General features: G+C 43.6%; 1 protein-coding gene across 2 annotated transcripts; it reads right to left on the reverse strand.

The window, feature by feature from the left end:
* Nucleotides 1–5,101: 5,101 nt before the first annotated feature.
* On the reverse strand, nucleotides 5,102–11,875 carry PROCR (protein C receptor). Of its 2 annotated transcripts, XM_082645404.1 has the most exons (5): nucleotides 11,755–11,875; nucleotides 11,484–11,634; nucleotides 9,035–9,286; nucleotides 8,379–8,657; nucleotides 5,102–8,124 (listed from the first exon to the last, which is right to left on the reverse strand). In XM_082645404.1, exons 2-5 carry the CDS (start codon nucleotides 11,560–11,562, stop codon nucleotides 8,006–8,008), a joined length of 729 nt encoding a protein of 242 aa, XP_082501530.1. In that variant the 5' UTR covers nucleotides 11,563–11,634; nucleotides 11,755–11,875; the 3' UTR covers nucleotides 5,102–8,005. The 2 variants fall into 2 exon arrangements, with proteins under 2 accessions (XP_082501530.1, XP_082501529.1); XM_082645403.1 differs by having other exon boundaries at nucleotides 11,484–11,875.
* Between the last annotated feature and the right edge of the window lie 3,721 nt (nucleotides 11,876–15,596).

Raw genomic sequence — 15,596 nt, forward strand, 5'->3', positions numbered from 1 at the left:
TTACATTTCCTTAATGACTAATGGTGTTGAGCCTCTTTTCATGTGCTTTTGACTACTGGTATATATTCTTTAATAAATGCCTATTCAAATCCTTTGCCTTTTTTTTTTTTTTTTTTTTTTTTGCGGTATGCGGGCCTCTCCCTGCTGTGGCCTCTCCCGCTGCGGAGCACAGGCTCTGGACGTGCAGGCCCAGCGGCCATGGCTCACAGACCCAGCCGCTCCGCGGCACGTGGGATCCTCCTGGACTGGGGCATGAACCCGCGTTCCCTGCATCGGCGGGCGGACGCTCAACCACTGCGCCACCAGGGGAGCCCTCCTTTGCCTATTTTTAAATTGGGTTATCCGTCTTTTTATTTTTGTGTTGTAAGAGCTTTTTATGTATTCTCAATACTAGATCCTTATGAGATATATGATTTACAAATATGTTCTTCTATTCTGTGGGATATGTTTTCACTTTGATAGTGTCCTGTGAAGCACCAAAATAATTTATTTTGAAGAATTGCAATTTATCTATTTTTTTCTTTTGTTTCTTGTACTTTTTTATCATATCTAAGAAACCATTGCCTAATCTAAGGGCAGTATTTACACTTATGTTTTCTTCTAAGAGTTTTATGACTTTAGATCTTATATTTAGTACTTTGATCCATTTTGAGTTAATTTGTGTTTAGAGCGTGAGGTTGGGATCCCAACTTCATTCTTTTGCATGTTGATATACAGTTGTCCCAGTACCATTTGTTGAAAAAATTATTCCTTCTCCATTGAATTACTTTAGCAAATTGTAGGAAATCAATTGACCACAACATAAGGGTTTATTTCTGGAGTCTCAGTCTTTTTCCACTGATCTATATATCTCTTGTTATGCCAGTAAAACACTGTGTTGATGATTGTAGCTTTGTAGTCAGTTTTTAAGTCAAGAAGTGTGAGTCCTCAACTTTTTTTCAAGATATTTTTGGGAGCTATTTTGGGTCCCTTGCACTTCCATATGAATTTTAATAGGGACTGCGTTGAATCTGCAGATGAGTTTGGGTAATATTGCTGCCTTAACATATTAAGTATTTGACCAAAGAATATAGGATTTGTTAATTTATTTAGGCCTTCTTTAATTTCTTTCAAAAAGGATTTGTAGTTTTCAGTGTGTAGATCTTATGCTCCTTTTGTTAAATTTATTCTTAAGTATTTTATTCTTTTTCATGCTATTATAAATAGATTTCTCTTCTTAATTTCATTATTGGATTGTTTATTGCTAGTGCATAGAAATACAAATGTTTTTTATCAATATTTTATTTTATTTTTTAAAATATTATTTTATTTTATATTGGGGTATATTTGATTTACAATGTTGTGTTAGTTTTGGGTGTACAGAAAAATGATTTAGTTATACATATACATATATCTATTCTTTTTTAGATTCTTTTCCCTACAATTGGTTTTTATATATTGATCTTGTATCCTGCAACATTGCTAAACTTGTTTATTAGCTCTAATTGTTTTTTTAGTACATTCTTTAGGATTTTCCATATATAAAATCATGTCATTTCTGAATAGATATACTTTTACTTATTCCCTTCTAATACAGGTGCCTTTTATCTTGCCTGATTTTACTCTTGCCTGATTGCTCAGGCTAGAACCTCAAGTACAATGTTGAAAAAAAAGTAGGGAGAGCAGAAATTCTTGTCTTGTTTCTGATTTTAGGGAAAAGGTTAAGTATGGTGTTAGCTGTGGGTTTTTCTGTAGATAACATTTATCAGGTTGAATAAGTTCCCTTCTGTTTCTAGTTTGTTGAGTGTTTTTATCATACAGGGTACTGGATTATAACAAATGCTTTTTCTGCATCTACTGAGATGATCATGTTGATTTTGTCCTTTATTTTGTTGATATGGTGTATTACACTGACTGATTTTCATATATTGAGCCAATTTTGCATCCTTGGTATAAATCTCCCTTGTTCACGGTATATCATCCTTTTTATATGTTGTTGGATTCAATTTGTTAGAATTTGTTGAGGATTTTCGTGTCTGTAAGATATTTGTAGTTGTCTTATAATCTATCTATATGGTTTTGGTCTCAGAGTAATACTGGCCTCATAGAATGACCTGGAGAGTGTTCCCTTTTCTGTTTTTTGGAAGAGTTTATCAAGGATTAATGTTAATTCTTCTTTAAATGTGGTGGAATTCACCAGTGAATTAATTTGGGCCTGGGCTTTTCTTTGTGGAAAGTTTAAAATTACTAATTCAACATCTTGTTATAAGTCTATTTAGATTTTCTACTTCTTCTTAGTCTGCGTTAATTGTTTGTGTTTTTCTAGGAATTTGTCAGTTTCATCAACGTTGTCTGATTCGTTGGCATATAGTTGTTTGTAGTATCCCTTATAATCATTTTTATTTCTGTAATGATATTTGTAATTTGATCTTCTCTCTTTTTTTCTTGATAAGTCTAGCTAAAGTTTTGTCAAATTTGTTTATCTTTTCAAAAATCATCTTTTCATTTTGTTGATTTTCTTTATTGTTTTTTTAGTCTCTATTTCACTTATCTGCTCTAATTCTTATTACTTCCATTCTCCTGCTTGATTTAGGTTTAGGTTGCTCCTATTTTTCTAGCTTCTTTAGGTGGAAGGTTAGGTTATTGATTTGAGATATTTCTTCTTTTTTAATATAGGCACTTAAACCTATACATTTCCCCCATCTCTAATTAATCTAGCTACATCTCATAAGTTTTCATATGTTGAGTTTTTGTTTTCACTCACCTCAAACTATTTTCTAGTTTACCTCATAATTTTTTTGACCCATTTTAAAATTTAGGAATGTGTTGTTTACATGCAAATTTGTGAATTTTCCAAATTTCCTTTTATTGTTGATTTCTAATTTAATTCCACTGTGCTCAGAGAACATGCCTTTAATGACTTTCTTTTTAAAATATTAAGACTTGTTTCATGGCCTAACACATGATCTGTCCTTGAAAATTGTCCATGTGTGCTTGAAAAGAATGTATATTCTGCTGTTGTTCGATGGAGTATCCTATAGATGTGTCTAGTTGGTTTTTATAGTGTTGTTCAAGTCTTCTGTGTCATTGATTTTCTGCCATTATTAAAAATGGAGTATTGGACTCTGCAACTATTATTGTTGAATAGGAGTTTGCCAGGGAGAGAAAAAAATATGACATGAAATGGCATGACCAGAAAGGACAAGGTATGTTGGAGAAAACAAAGGTGGTTTGGAGCGGCTAGAAGGTACGTTGAGAGAGAGGAAGGGTACTATAGACTGAATGTTTGTGCTCACCTCCCCAGTTCATCTGTCGAAACCTAATCCCCAATGTGATGATATTTGGAGGTGGGGCCTTTGGGAGGTGCTTAGGTTATGAGGGTAGAACACTCATGAATGGGATAAGTACCCTTAAAGAAGAGACCCTGGAGAGCTCCCTCCTGCCTTCCACCTTATGAGGACACTGAGAATATGGCTACCTGTGAACCAAGAAGTGAGCCCTCATCAAACACCGAATATGCCAGCATCTCAATCTTGGACTTCCTAGCTTCCAGAACTGTGAGAAATAAATGCTTGTTGTTTAAGCCAACCAGTCTGAACAGACTAAGACAGAGGGGTTGAAGACGAAGTCAGAGAAAAGATAGGTTGGTGCTGGATTGTGGATGGTCTTGAACTCCATACTAAGGAGTTTAAATTTTATCCTATAGACAATGGAATAACTAAACAATTCTGAGCAGAAGACTAGCATGTTTTAGAAAAAACATTCTGATGGCAACTTTTTGAGAGGACTAAAAGAGAGTAAGCTCTGATTCTAATAGGTTAAGTTAGAGTTGGTGAAGGTCTGAAATACCGCGGTTCCAGCATTGATGAAATGGGGTGGTGTAGTATTTCAGAGCCTGAGTACATCTGACTCACTCTCCAAGATTTCACTTTTTTTTTTTTTTTGCGGTACGTGGGCCTCTCACTGTTGTGGCCTCTCCCGTTGCGGAGCACAGGCTCCGGACGCGCAGGCTCAGTGGCCATGGCTCACGGGCCCAGCCGCTTCGCGGCATGTAGGATCTTCCCGGACCAGGGCACGAACCCATGTCCCCTGTATTGGCAAGCAGACTCTCAACCACTGCGCCACCAGGGAAGCCCAAGATTTCACTCTTTTCCAGGCTGACTTCTTCCCACATTCTCCTTTCCCTTTTGCTCCCTAACTTGGGAGAAGGCCTAGTCTAGAATTTTTAAAAATATATTTAATTTATTTATTTGGTTGCGCCAGGTTTAGTTGCAGCAGGCGGGCTCCTTAGTTGTAGCTTGTGGGCTCCTTAGTTGAGGCTTGCTGGCTCCTTAGTTGTGGCATGCAAACTCTTAGTTGTGTCATGCGTGTGGGATCTAGTTCTCAGACCAGGGATTGAACCTGAGCCCCCTGCATTGGGAGCACGGAGTCTTAACCACTGTCCCACCAGGGAAGTCCCAGGCCTAGTCTAGTCTTGATCTGAACAGTGCTGAGGCAAGGTCCTTAAGCTTGGGGTCGATGGGTCTCAGTCTATCTGAAGCCTCTTTTTTACAATGTAGCTGAGAACTTCCCTGGTGGTCCAGTGGTTAAGACTCCGCACTTTCACTGCAGGGGGCGCGGTTCCATCCCTGGTCAGGGAAATAAGATCCCACATGCAGCAGGGCGCAGCCAAAAGAAAAATGCAACGCAGCTGGAAGGGGAAAGAAGACTTCAGCAGTTTTCTATCCAACCAGCTTTAATAATTCCCCAGGTTTTTACCACCTAAAAAACACACTCTTTCACCAGGCTTTAGCGGCCCAGTACAATGAAACCCCAGCCTGATTTCCAGTCTCATTTTCCACCATTCTTCCATTCTCCAGTCCCACTGGGCTGGTTATCCTTCCTAAAATTTACTCTGCTTTTTTCTAACTCTATGCCATTATTTAAGCTATTCCGTCTATGTTTCCTATCTGTGCATGGTCATATCTTACCCATACACAAATCCCACCCCTTCCCCCTCAGATTCCTCTGATTCCCTTAGTTTTAGAAAGACTAGAAAAAGCATAAATTCTAGAACATGAAGGCATGAGTTTTAATTCAAAGAAACCAAAGATACTTAAAGTTTCCCTCCCCACCACCTCCTTATAACTATGGCAAAGGCAACATGATCTAGGCGTGACCATTTGAATGCTTCCATCAGGACCTTGAATCTTGAACAAATAGTGTAAGACACAAGGGACAGGGTAGTATTCATTTAAGATGGCACCATGCAGTGGTGATGAAGGTAGTGGTTTCAGCTGTGGTATCCTTAATTAGACCATTCCTGTGCTGTGACTTTGTCATCCCTGGTTCTATTTTCTGAGCTTGATTAGCTGGCCTTCCCCCAAACTCTGAGGATTACTTGATAGCCTTCTGATATATTTATTTCCCCCTTAAGTTGGCAGAGCTGATTTCTGTTGCTTGCAACTAAGAGTCTTGGCATAACTTTGAGGTAAGGTTTTGGGGAGAAGGGGAAAGCAGGGGTCTTTCACTTTTCTCTTTGTAAACCTCTCTGTTGCTACTGTTGTTGTATTACTTCTGTCATTTAAAAATATGCTTTTAAGAGCTTCCCTGGTGGCGCAGTGGTTGAGAGTCCGCCTGCCAATGCAGGGGACACGGGTTCATGCCCCGGTCCGGGAGGATCCCACGTGCTGCGGAGCTGCTGGGCCCGTGAGCCATGGCCGCTGAGCCTGCGCGTCCGGAGCCTGTGCTCCACAACGGGAGAGGCCACAACAGTGAGAGGCCCACGTACCATAAAAAATAAATAAATAAATAAATAAAACAAAAATAAAAATATGCTTTTAAAATTGGTAAATCTAAAGCACAGTCGGGTGAAGAGAAGTGGTAGGGAAAAAAATTTGAAAAGTAAGATGGGGCCAGATTTTACAAGGCCTTGACAGTCATTTTGCAGATTCTGAATTTAGCTCAATAAATATGGGAAATTGGAAAAACAGAACAATGACATAATCAGAAGTATATATTTTTATTGCCATGTAGAGGATTAGAGAAATTAGAGACCAGGAGAAAAATGAGGAAGAGCTATTGCCATGGTCCAGTCAAAAGATTGATAGACTTTCTCAATTTGGAGATAGACAGAGAGCGAGATTGTCAATCACAGGTTGGGCCTTCTGGAAGCAGATGCCAAGACAGGGTTTGAGATGCGAGATATTATTAACTACGGGGAGGAAGCAGGATTGAATAGAGGAAGAAATCAGACTGTAGTGTAGATCCAATAAAGACCCAGCCAACCTGGTGAGGAGCTCTGGAATGAACACAGCTCATCAGAAATACAGTGGGTCAGAATGGCTGAAACTTTATACCCCCTGCTTCATTCAGGCACTGGATGAAGACAGCCCCAGGATGAGCATGACCTTGTGCAGGACTGTTCTCTGTGGGTGAGGCAGACCCTAAAGGAACTGAAGCAGCTAGAGGCTATCTGCTGACTATACTTCCTGTAGCTGAACAACACATCTTTTCTTGAAGGCAGAACTGGGTGGTACACCTCTGTGCCTACCAGAGAGAAAGAGATGAATTATGACATCTTGAACAAAAGCAATAGAGTGGAAAGGAGGGAGAGGATTCTACAGATATTGTATTTTATAGGTTGGGATAAAAAGGGAGTAAATAAAGGTTAACAGTGAGGTCTCTACATTGATATAATTTGATGGTAATTCTGTTTAACTGAGAGTAAACAGAAGAGGGAGACCAGGTTTGGGGAGACAGATATGGAATTTCATTTTGAACATGTTGACTCTGAAATGTCTGCAAAATATTAAGGTACAGATGATTTTCAAGAAGCAAGGCAAATGGGGGGGTCTGGAGGTCAGCAGCAAGGGCTATCTTTATTGAGTATATATATGTTACCTTATATATATTATCTCATTTAATACTTATAATGCCTCTATGAGATAGGTATTGTTTTTATTATACCCTTTTAGTATATTTTATTATACCTTTCGTTTATGAAGAAACTAAGACTTGAAGAAGTTAAATGCCTGGCTCATAGAGGTAAAACAGGGACAGTATCTGAAGTCATGGAAGTTAGTAGGTCACCAGAAAGGGTACAGTTTAAAGGGGAACAAAAGGAGCCAAAAAAAGGAATTCTAAGGAAGTCAACATTTCAAAGGTAAATTGAGGAAGATGACATAGGCAAAGGGATTGATTGAGCAGCCAGAACAGTTTTTTAAAGATGAGAAGTATGCTGTCTCAGAAGTTGGGGTAAAAAGAGAGTCCTAGTCCACAAAGTGAAATGTTGCAGATATCATGGAAGATGAAGGTTTCACAATTAGAGGTCATTGATGATCTTAGAGCAGTTTACAGAGAAGTCAGATTGCAGTGGGCTGAAGAGAGAGTGGGTGGTGAGGAAGCAGAAGCCAAGGGTATAGGCTACTTTCCCCAAAGTTTTGCCAAGTAGAGGAAATAATAATGCTGTATTCATAAGTAAGGAATTTTATTAATGTTATTATTAATTGATTAATTAATAATTCCTTGCTCCCATATGACTTCGATTGCACACTTCCATCATTTCTCTGGTTATTTCTACCTCTATTGTATAATACCAGTGTCCCTTCCCAAGTCCAACATACCCAGAAGCACTGAATGTTGGTTGTTAGGGTTGTGGATGACTTGTTTTATTTGGTTATGTGTTTTGAACGCCTCAGGTGATTCTGTCTTTGGAAGATGGGTGAGCCACAGACCACCTCCGTCTCCCCAACTCCATCATCTGTTTTCCACAAACATAGATAAGCATTCACTTCTCAGACCAGTTCAGTGAAGTTGCCAGTTCTTAGGTTCTTAGCAAACCAACTACCCTGTCTACCTAGGCTCCTCCCCTCCCCTTCCTCAAACTCTTGGTGGGCGGGTCTCGGAGAAGAAATGAGCTGCCATTCTAAATCTTCTGGAGTATAATGTCCCAGATGGAGAATCTGCACAGTTTTGCACTGAGCTGAGATCTTCCTTTGCCAGGCCCCATCAGTCTAGTTCTTTTTCAGAGAGGGCTGGAGAGTAATTAACACCGCCGCCGTCCACCTGTGCACAGGAAGATGCCTACAGCCACTCCAGTGATGATGAAACAGCCGACCAGGATGCCCAGGACCAGCGAAGTGTAGGAGCGGCCTACTTGGCTTCCTGCAGAACATGCGGAGAGTTAGCTTGAAGAACATACCCCCAAGGAGTCCATGGTTTGAATCGAACCCCAAGGGATTCCTTCCCCAAAGGAAGCGGGGCAGGGAGGGCTAGTTCACCAATTTACGGAAGGTGTGTGTACTCTGTCCCAAACCGCCAGCCTTGGGCCTCCTGTTGCTCAAGGTATCCATCCTTCAGGTCCACGCATTTGCCTGGAACCCACCCAACACACAGGACCCTCCCCGATCCCACCATACCTTTCGAGTTGTTCCCGGTGATGTGCTTCTGCACGTACTGCACACAGGTGTCCTGCAGAAATTCCCGCAGTTCGTACCGAGTACGATTGTACTTGTTGAGCTGCTCCATGGCGTAGGTGATCACATTGGAAGGTGCCTGAGGCCCTGCTGTCCATGAGGCTGTCTTCGGTTGGAAACTCAAAAAGGAGCTCCCATTCACAGCCACTTCGAAGAAGACACGGGCTTTCAAGCCCTCAGGAGGCAGCTCACATCCCAGGAAGCAGCGAATGGTCAGAGGAACTGTAGATGGGGGATTCAGGGTCAGGGGGCTATGTGGAAGGGTGTCAGGTTTCGGGGCGTGTCCGCCAGGGGGAAGTGAGCTTTCAGGGTGCAGGGTAGATCAGGACAGGGCCTCTTAACAGGGGCTACCCCGAGGTCATGCCAGCAGGAAGAGGGCCTGACGGACAGTACAGTACGTCAGCTAGGACCCCCACTCTTCTCCAGCCTCAATCTCCCACCCAGCAATCAGCAAAGGCAAAAAGACCACGCCCGGCAAGGACACCTATCCCAGAACTTGGCCCCGCCCGGTTCCTCCACAGACCCGCCCCCCAGTTATGTCCCGCCCATAGGCCGCGCCTCCCACCTCGCCAGCCCCCGCCCCTGCGTGCGTCACTCACAGGCCACGCCCCGCTCGTGGTGCACCACCTGCACCAGGCCTAGGAACTCCTGCAGGTAGCGATTCAGGCTGTTCTTTGTGAGAGCCCAGCTCTCGGGCTCCTGAAAGGGCTGCAGCTGTTGGATCGAGACGTTGTTGCCCGGGCCTTCCAGAACGTGCGTCAGGACCTCCCCCAGCGTCGCGTTGCCCCGGTGCCACACTTCAGAGGGGTTGAGGAAGTAGGAGTCCTGGATCATGTGGAGGTACCGCGGACCTGGGGGCAGGAGTCAGCGCGTCGGGCCCAGGCCGGCGTGGGAGGGGTCGGCGTGTAACCCGAGATAATAACTCCTCACCCAGAGGTCGGCCGCCCACCTTCTTGGCCCTTCCTAAACCATAAAGTGCCCTCCCACCCTTCCTTCCATTTGACGCTCTCAGGAACCCTGCCAGGAAGGCAGGACAGAGGTTATTATCTTTGTTTTTACAGATGAGGAAACTGAGGCTAGAAGTGCAGGAGCCACTTGCCCCAGGATAATCCAGACGGTCAGTGGAAGAGCCACTCTGGTCTGCTTTCTCTCTCTCACCCCTTCCTCCCCCCACCATTTCCGGTTGGTTAACAAATCCTGACCTACAATGAAGTCCCAATTCCATCTCCCGTTCCCTGTCTCCTCTGCCACTGCCCCACTTCAGGCCTTAGTGGTTCTCATCTGTCCTGGAGTAGTAACTTCCTTCCTCATCCCCCCTCCACTCATCTTTCAGTCTCACCCCTTCTAATCTGCCCTCCACCTGGCCCAGAAATAAGATTATGTCCTTCTGCTTAAAAATCCTCTAGGGACACAGTCCCCTATCAACAACAACAATAGTAATAGCCATTAGGTGCTTATTATGGCCTGGGCACTGTACTTTACATGCAGCATTGTCTTATTTGTGCCTTCCTTCCATTAACTTGATGCAGTAGCTACTGTTATTAACCCCAGTCCATGTGGAAAACAGGTGAAAGTGGCATAGCAGAGTCAAGGTTCGCATGCAGGCAGTCTGAGCCCAGCACTCTTAGCCACTCAACTATACTGTCTCCCCATAGGATATCTGTCCATAGAATCAAGTCCAAAGTCTTTAGCCTGACATTCAAGGCTGCCGGAGACTGGGCCCCACCTGCCTTTTTTGGCCTCTTCCCTGTGCTTAGATAGTACCTCAAAGTACTTGGAGTCCGTCATGCTGCCTTTCAGGTAACATGTGAATAGCATGCCAGGGTTGCTGTGCCTCCTGGCAAACTTCTGTTCATGCTCTAAGACCCAGCTCTGTTGCCCTCCCCTTGAAGAAGTTTTCCTAATGCTTCTCCTCTTTACCCTCCCAGACACAGTGGGTCAGTTTCAGCGATCCCAGATTCTGCATAACTGTCTCCAAACACACAGGCTTCCATTCCTATAGGCTACAGAATCATGTCTGGTTATCTCTGCCTCCTACACCTACTTAGGGCCCGGCATGGAGTTGGTGCCCAGAGAATGTCTGAGGGGGGAATGAGTCTGGCGTTGTAAATCTCCGTGGGGGCGTGTGTCTCGTCCACGTTTGCCTCTGAGAAGTTGTGCTCTGTGTCTGCAGATGTGAATGAGTATTGCTCTGTGGGTCACCCCCAGGCAAGGTTCTTAACTGCTTTGACCAGTCTCCTCCTTTGTAAAATGGAGGTAATAATAGCACCCACCTTGTAAAGATTTTGTGGGAGTGAAATGAGTCAATACACGTCTTAAGCATAGTGAGCACTGACTGAATACTGGTTATTATTTGCTCCCTCTCTGAGGGGGAGACTGAAGCTACAGAGGCTGTGGGAGAGGGGAGACGAGGCCCCTGTGCAATTACAGTGCAAGGCAGTAACTCCCCTTCCCTGCTTAAATGGAGCCACCGTGGCAGCCTGATCTCTCACAAGTTCTCCCATCAACCGCAGCTTGTCTCTCCCCTGCGTTTCCTCACCAGCTGCCCCCAGTCTTCCTCCACCTTCTCTAGTCTCCTCTTCTGCCTCACAGGTCTCAGCCCCAGTCTTTCCCCAAGTCTCCCATCAGTTCTCCCAGTGTCTCTCATTCCTTCCATCTCTCGTCTCATCCCTAAGTCTCTTCCCATCTTCCCTAAACTCACCTCCATCCACCATCACCCCCAGACCTCCCTCTCCAGACTTCACCCCATCTTTCCTCTCTCCCCATGGCTAATTCTCTCACCCTTTCTACAAGCCCCTTTCCCATTTTTCCGTTCTTGTTTCCCCCCAGCCTCCTGCATCTCCCCCTTCCCAGGGGCTGAACTATGCTTCCTCACCTTGGCTTTGGGACACGAACCAGTCCCCAGGACCTGCCTGCCCCCTGGAGAGATCCAGCCGGCTGCAGACACAGACACTGTGGGATAAGCTCCCCTCTGGTCTTGCCTGTGTACCCAGACAGGCTGAGAGTCTCCAGAACCATCCCGGGGCACGAGATGTGCCCTGGACTCACCATCTGAGGCTTCCTGGCTACAGAGGGCCCAGCGGGGCAGGAGCAGTAGTGGCAGCAGGGGCAGCACTGTTGTCAACATCCTGTAGCTGAGGTTCTCTACCCCACCTGGGCTCTTGGCTCTGGCAGGCTGGGGGCTCAGGCTGACTGCAGCCTAGGGGAAAAAGAAGTGAGGACTGTCTGGGAGGGGAGGAGACTGGACGGAGGAGGCTGGAAGGTGGCCAGGGCATGGGAAGAGAAAGAGGTCAGCAGGCTTATAAAGTGTTATTCTTACCCAGTCTCATTTCCTACTAGGAGGCGGGCCTCTCTCTTTCCCTCCCTCTGCCCCACCCTGAATCACACTCTCCTGCCTGCAGGGACCTGCCTTTTCCCTTTTCCCTGGCCACTTCTGAGGAACAGGGAGCGGAAAAGGGGGAGAAGGGCCAGAGAGAAGTCCTGCCTTCGCTGAGTCAGGGGGTGGGGCATCAACTTAGAGCAGATTCTAGGATGTTGAGATCAGCATGTTCCTGGTGGGGAAACTGAGGCTCAGAGAGATGTAAGGAATTAAAAAAAATAATAAAAGAATGACGTAGAACAGTATAAAAGTTTTCAGTGCATCACCCTTAATAAGGGTAAACATTATTTCATGAAATATTTGTTCAGTTGTATATGTGTGTGTGTTGGTTCTGTGTGTGTATATTTCTATGGTGGATATGGGGTAGCAGTGTAAAGTTTATTTCTTACTCTAGGAAGCAAGTAGAAAAATTTGAAAGTCACTCTCCCAAACTATGTTAATCTATACTGTGGGATACCGTGCAGTTGTTAAAAAAACCCTTTCTGCCCAATGCCCACTCTGTTTTCATCATATTACTTAGCACTACCTGAAATGATTTTACTTATTCATTTACATGTTTATTGTCTGAATGTCCCATCAGAATGTAAGCTCCATGAGGATAGAGGCTGTCCATCTTATTTGCTACTGTGCCTGGAACAGTGCACATCATAAATAATAGCATAATAAATAATAAATATCAGCTAATGGATGACTCAGTGAGATAGTGATTATATGCATAAATTACCAAGAGTAAGTTACAGAATATTATGTACAGTTTAGAACCATTTATGTGTCAGCCACGCACACAACAACTAAACAACCTATTTCTTTATGGGAGTAAAGGAATCTGGAAAGATGGACGTCAAATATAGCAGTAGTTCATCTCCAGGGAGGGGCCTGAGATTAAGTGTATGTGTGTGTGTGTGCGTGTGTGTGTGTGTGTGTGTTTGGTGTATGCGTTAGGGGTGACAATCTTGTGAAAGGCTTTCTCACTCTATTTTGTGAAGGATTTTATCACTCTGTCTGTATTGTTTGAAAATTTTGCATCTAGAATGTGATCATATATCTCTTGTTGAATTAAAAATAGAAGTTTAAGTAACAGACTGTGGTAGAAGACACATTATGAACTGATGTGTTGACATGAGACACTGATAAATGAAAAAAGGAACTGCAGAACAATTTACATAGTAAATGATACATCTAGTAAAATTCCATATATTTTCAGTTTAAAATTTTTACTTCTGTCCAAGTAATCCATATTTAATTCCATTCTTATATTTTAAAAAAACTTTATGTGTGTATCTATGTATTTATATATGCATAGGGAAAATGCCTGGAAGGGTACCATCTGTAGAGATTACCTCTGGGGAATGGGATTAGATAAAGGGCTGAGGGGGGACTTTAACTTTTTATTTTATGTACTGTTTCTTGGAGGGAGAGTAGATGTCGTAGTAGAATTGGGGCAAACCCTAGGCACATACCAGACTCCCAGTCTCTGAGCTGAAAATATGCAAGAGTGTCCATACTCACCTCTCAGTTGTTATAAACCAGCATAGAAATAACAAAGTTTTTTCCAGTTCGTCAAAGTGGTCTAGTTAGAAGGAGAATGGGGGCCTTGTTTTCCTGGACTGGGACTCAGGAAAGCAAAAGGACTTAAATCACTGCCAATTATATTGTCTTGCCTTTTGTAAAAAAAATATTATGAAATAATTCATATTTGAAGAATTAATTCACGCTTGAATTTTATTACAAACATACAAGGCCCCACTACTCAGCATAAGAAATAAAATATTACCAATATAATTGCAGCCCTCTCTGTACTCCTCCTCAACTGCATCTCTCTCCCCCGTGCCCCACCACCAAAGTAACCACTAATCAGAATTTGCTATTTTTTATATCCTTACATTTCTGTATACTTGCACAACATATGCATATATCCTTAAGTAATATATAGTGGTATTTTGCATAAGTTGAGCTTTATAGAAATAGTATTGAAGTGCTCGTATTTCTCTGCAGTTTGCTTTTTTTACCTGACATATTAATGATTCATTCATGTTGCCGTGTAGGTCCATTAATTTCCACTGCTCTGTAATATGCCATCTTATGACTATATCACAATTTATTTATCCTTTCTCCTGTTGTTAGACATTACAGTCTTTTTTCCAGGTTTTTGCTGTTATAAACAGTGCCGGTATGAATGTTCTTATAAACATTTTCTTGTGCATGGGTGGGAGAGTTTTTGTAGGTGCAAACCTGGGAGTAGCATTGCTGAGTCATAGGGTATATGCATACCTTCAATTTTACTAGATATTGCCAAACTGATTTACAAAAGGGTTGGGCCAATTTATACCCCAGCAGTGCGTGAGAGTTCCCTAACTCTACCTCCTTGCTAGCCATTGACGTCAGATGGTTGGGTGTAAAATGGCACTTTGTTTTGGTTTTACTTTGCTTTATCTGATTCCTAGTGAGTTTGTGCATTTTTGCTTTGCCTTTTTTCTCCCTTGGGGGCTTAGAAGGGTACTTTGGGTTGGAGGGTAATAAAGCATATGATTGAACCAATTTGGAATTGAGAGCTGTGAGTCTTTGATCTAAGCAGATAGGGCCTGGGTCACTGGGGTTAAAGTGGATCCACACCAATATGCACAGAGCTAATTACAGAGAGATCTTTCCCACCAAGCTAAGATCTGTCATGGGCAGAAGTGGCAGCAGCTACAGCTATTTCCCAAGCACCCTCCTCACACACCAGTGTCCTGAAAATTAAACAGCAGAGACAACAAGTATTATAGGTAACATTTATCGTGGCTAGGAACAGTGTTAAGCTCTTTACACAAATAATCTCACATTCATATGCCAGCCCTACCAGGTGGGTTTCATTAACATCATTTTACTAATAAAGAAACTGAGGCTTTGAGAGGGTAGGTGACTTACCTAAGGTCATATAGCAAAAGATATAATCTGAACCCACATCTCTCTGATGCCAAAGTTTGTGAATTTAACCACCACATAGTATCTCAAAAATGTGAGGAGATAACTCTCCATCAGTATATTTTTGAACACATACTTCCAACGTGCTTGAATATTTATGTTATGTATAATATAAAATGTGCCAAAAATTTATACTAAGTGCTACACCTTTATCGCTTCCTCTGGGGCAGATAGCACCAGGCTCCTTGTCTCCATGTGACTGATTGGATAATTAAAGGATAGAAAGCGTAATTAACTTGCCCAAGGTCACAGAGTTGAGAAGTTCAGAGCAGAGATTGGAACTCAAAGAGGATGGGTGTATGGGGTTGGGTACAGGGAGAACAAAGAGAGTACTGGGTCTGGGGAAGCTGGTAAGTGGGGGCAGCTTAAGGGGCGTCCCCATTCCCTTTCTAAAGCCAGGGGTGAGGGTTGGGGGAAGAGCCTCTGCTGCATCTGGCCTGGGTGGCTGAGGGGCAGAAAACCCCTGAGCAGAGTGGGCACAGGGCCAGCTGCTGGGATTTGACTGCGGCCTAAAGAATGAGGGTCCTGCTGAGTAAAGGAAGCAAGTGGTAGCATTTCCCACTGCAGAGCACACATGTTGGGGCTAGATAAGGGAGACAGGAAGCTGAGCAGGGGCCAGTGCCGGTGCAGCCCCAGTAGGTGAGGAGAGGCCCTGCCAGGGCCGTAGGAGCTAGGCTGAGCTGGGGACTCGCAGAGTGCCTGGCGGGACTTCACAGGACCAGCCCTCTCCCTCCCTGTTAGCTACTGAAGAGAGGCAGTTGAAGCAACCAGGGCCAACTCAGATAACAACAGATAACAGTGGAGTGTGGTCCCTTCAG

Source organism: Mesoplodon mirus (assembly GCF_964341445.2).
Source record: "Mesoplodon mirus genome assembly, chromosome: 15".
Taxonomy (NCBI): domain Eukaryota; kingdom Metazoa; phylum Chordata; class Mammalia; order Artiodactyla; family Ziphiidae; genus Mesoplodon; species Mesoplodon mirus.

Coding starts and splice junctions, on each gene's coding strand:
- PROCR (XM_082645404.1), bottom strand. CDS start 11,562: ATGTTGACAACAGTGCTGCCCCTGCTGCCACTACTGCTCCTGCCCCGC. Junction 9,287..11,483: donor TAGCCAGGAAGCCTCAGATG/GTGAGTCCAGGG, acceptor TCCTGCCCCCAG/GTCCGCGGTACCTCCACATG. Junction 8,658..9,034: donor CCACGAGCGGGGCGTGGCCT/GTGAGTGACGCA, acceptor CCCCATCTACAG/TTCCTCTGACCATTCGCTGC.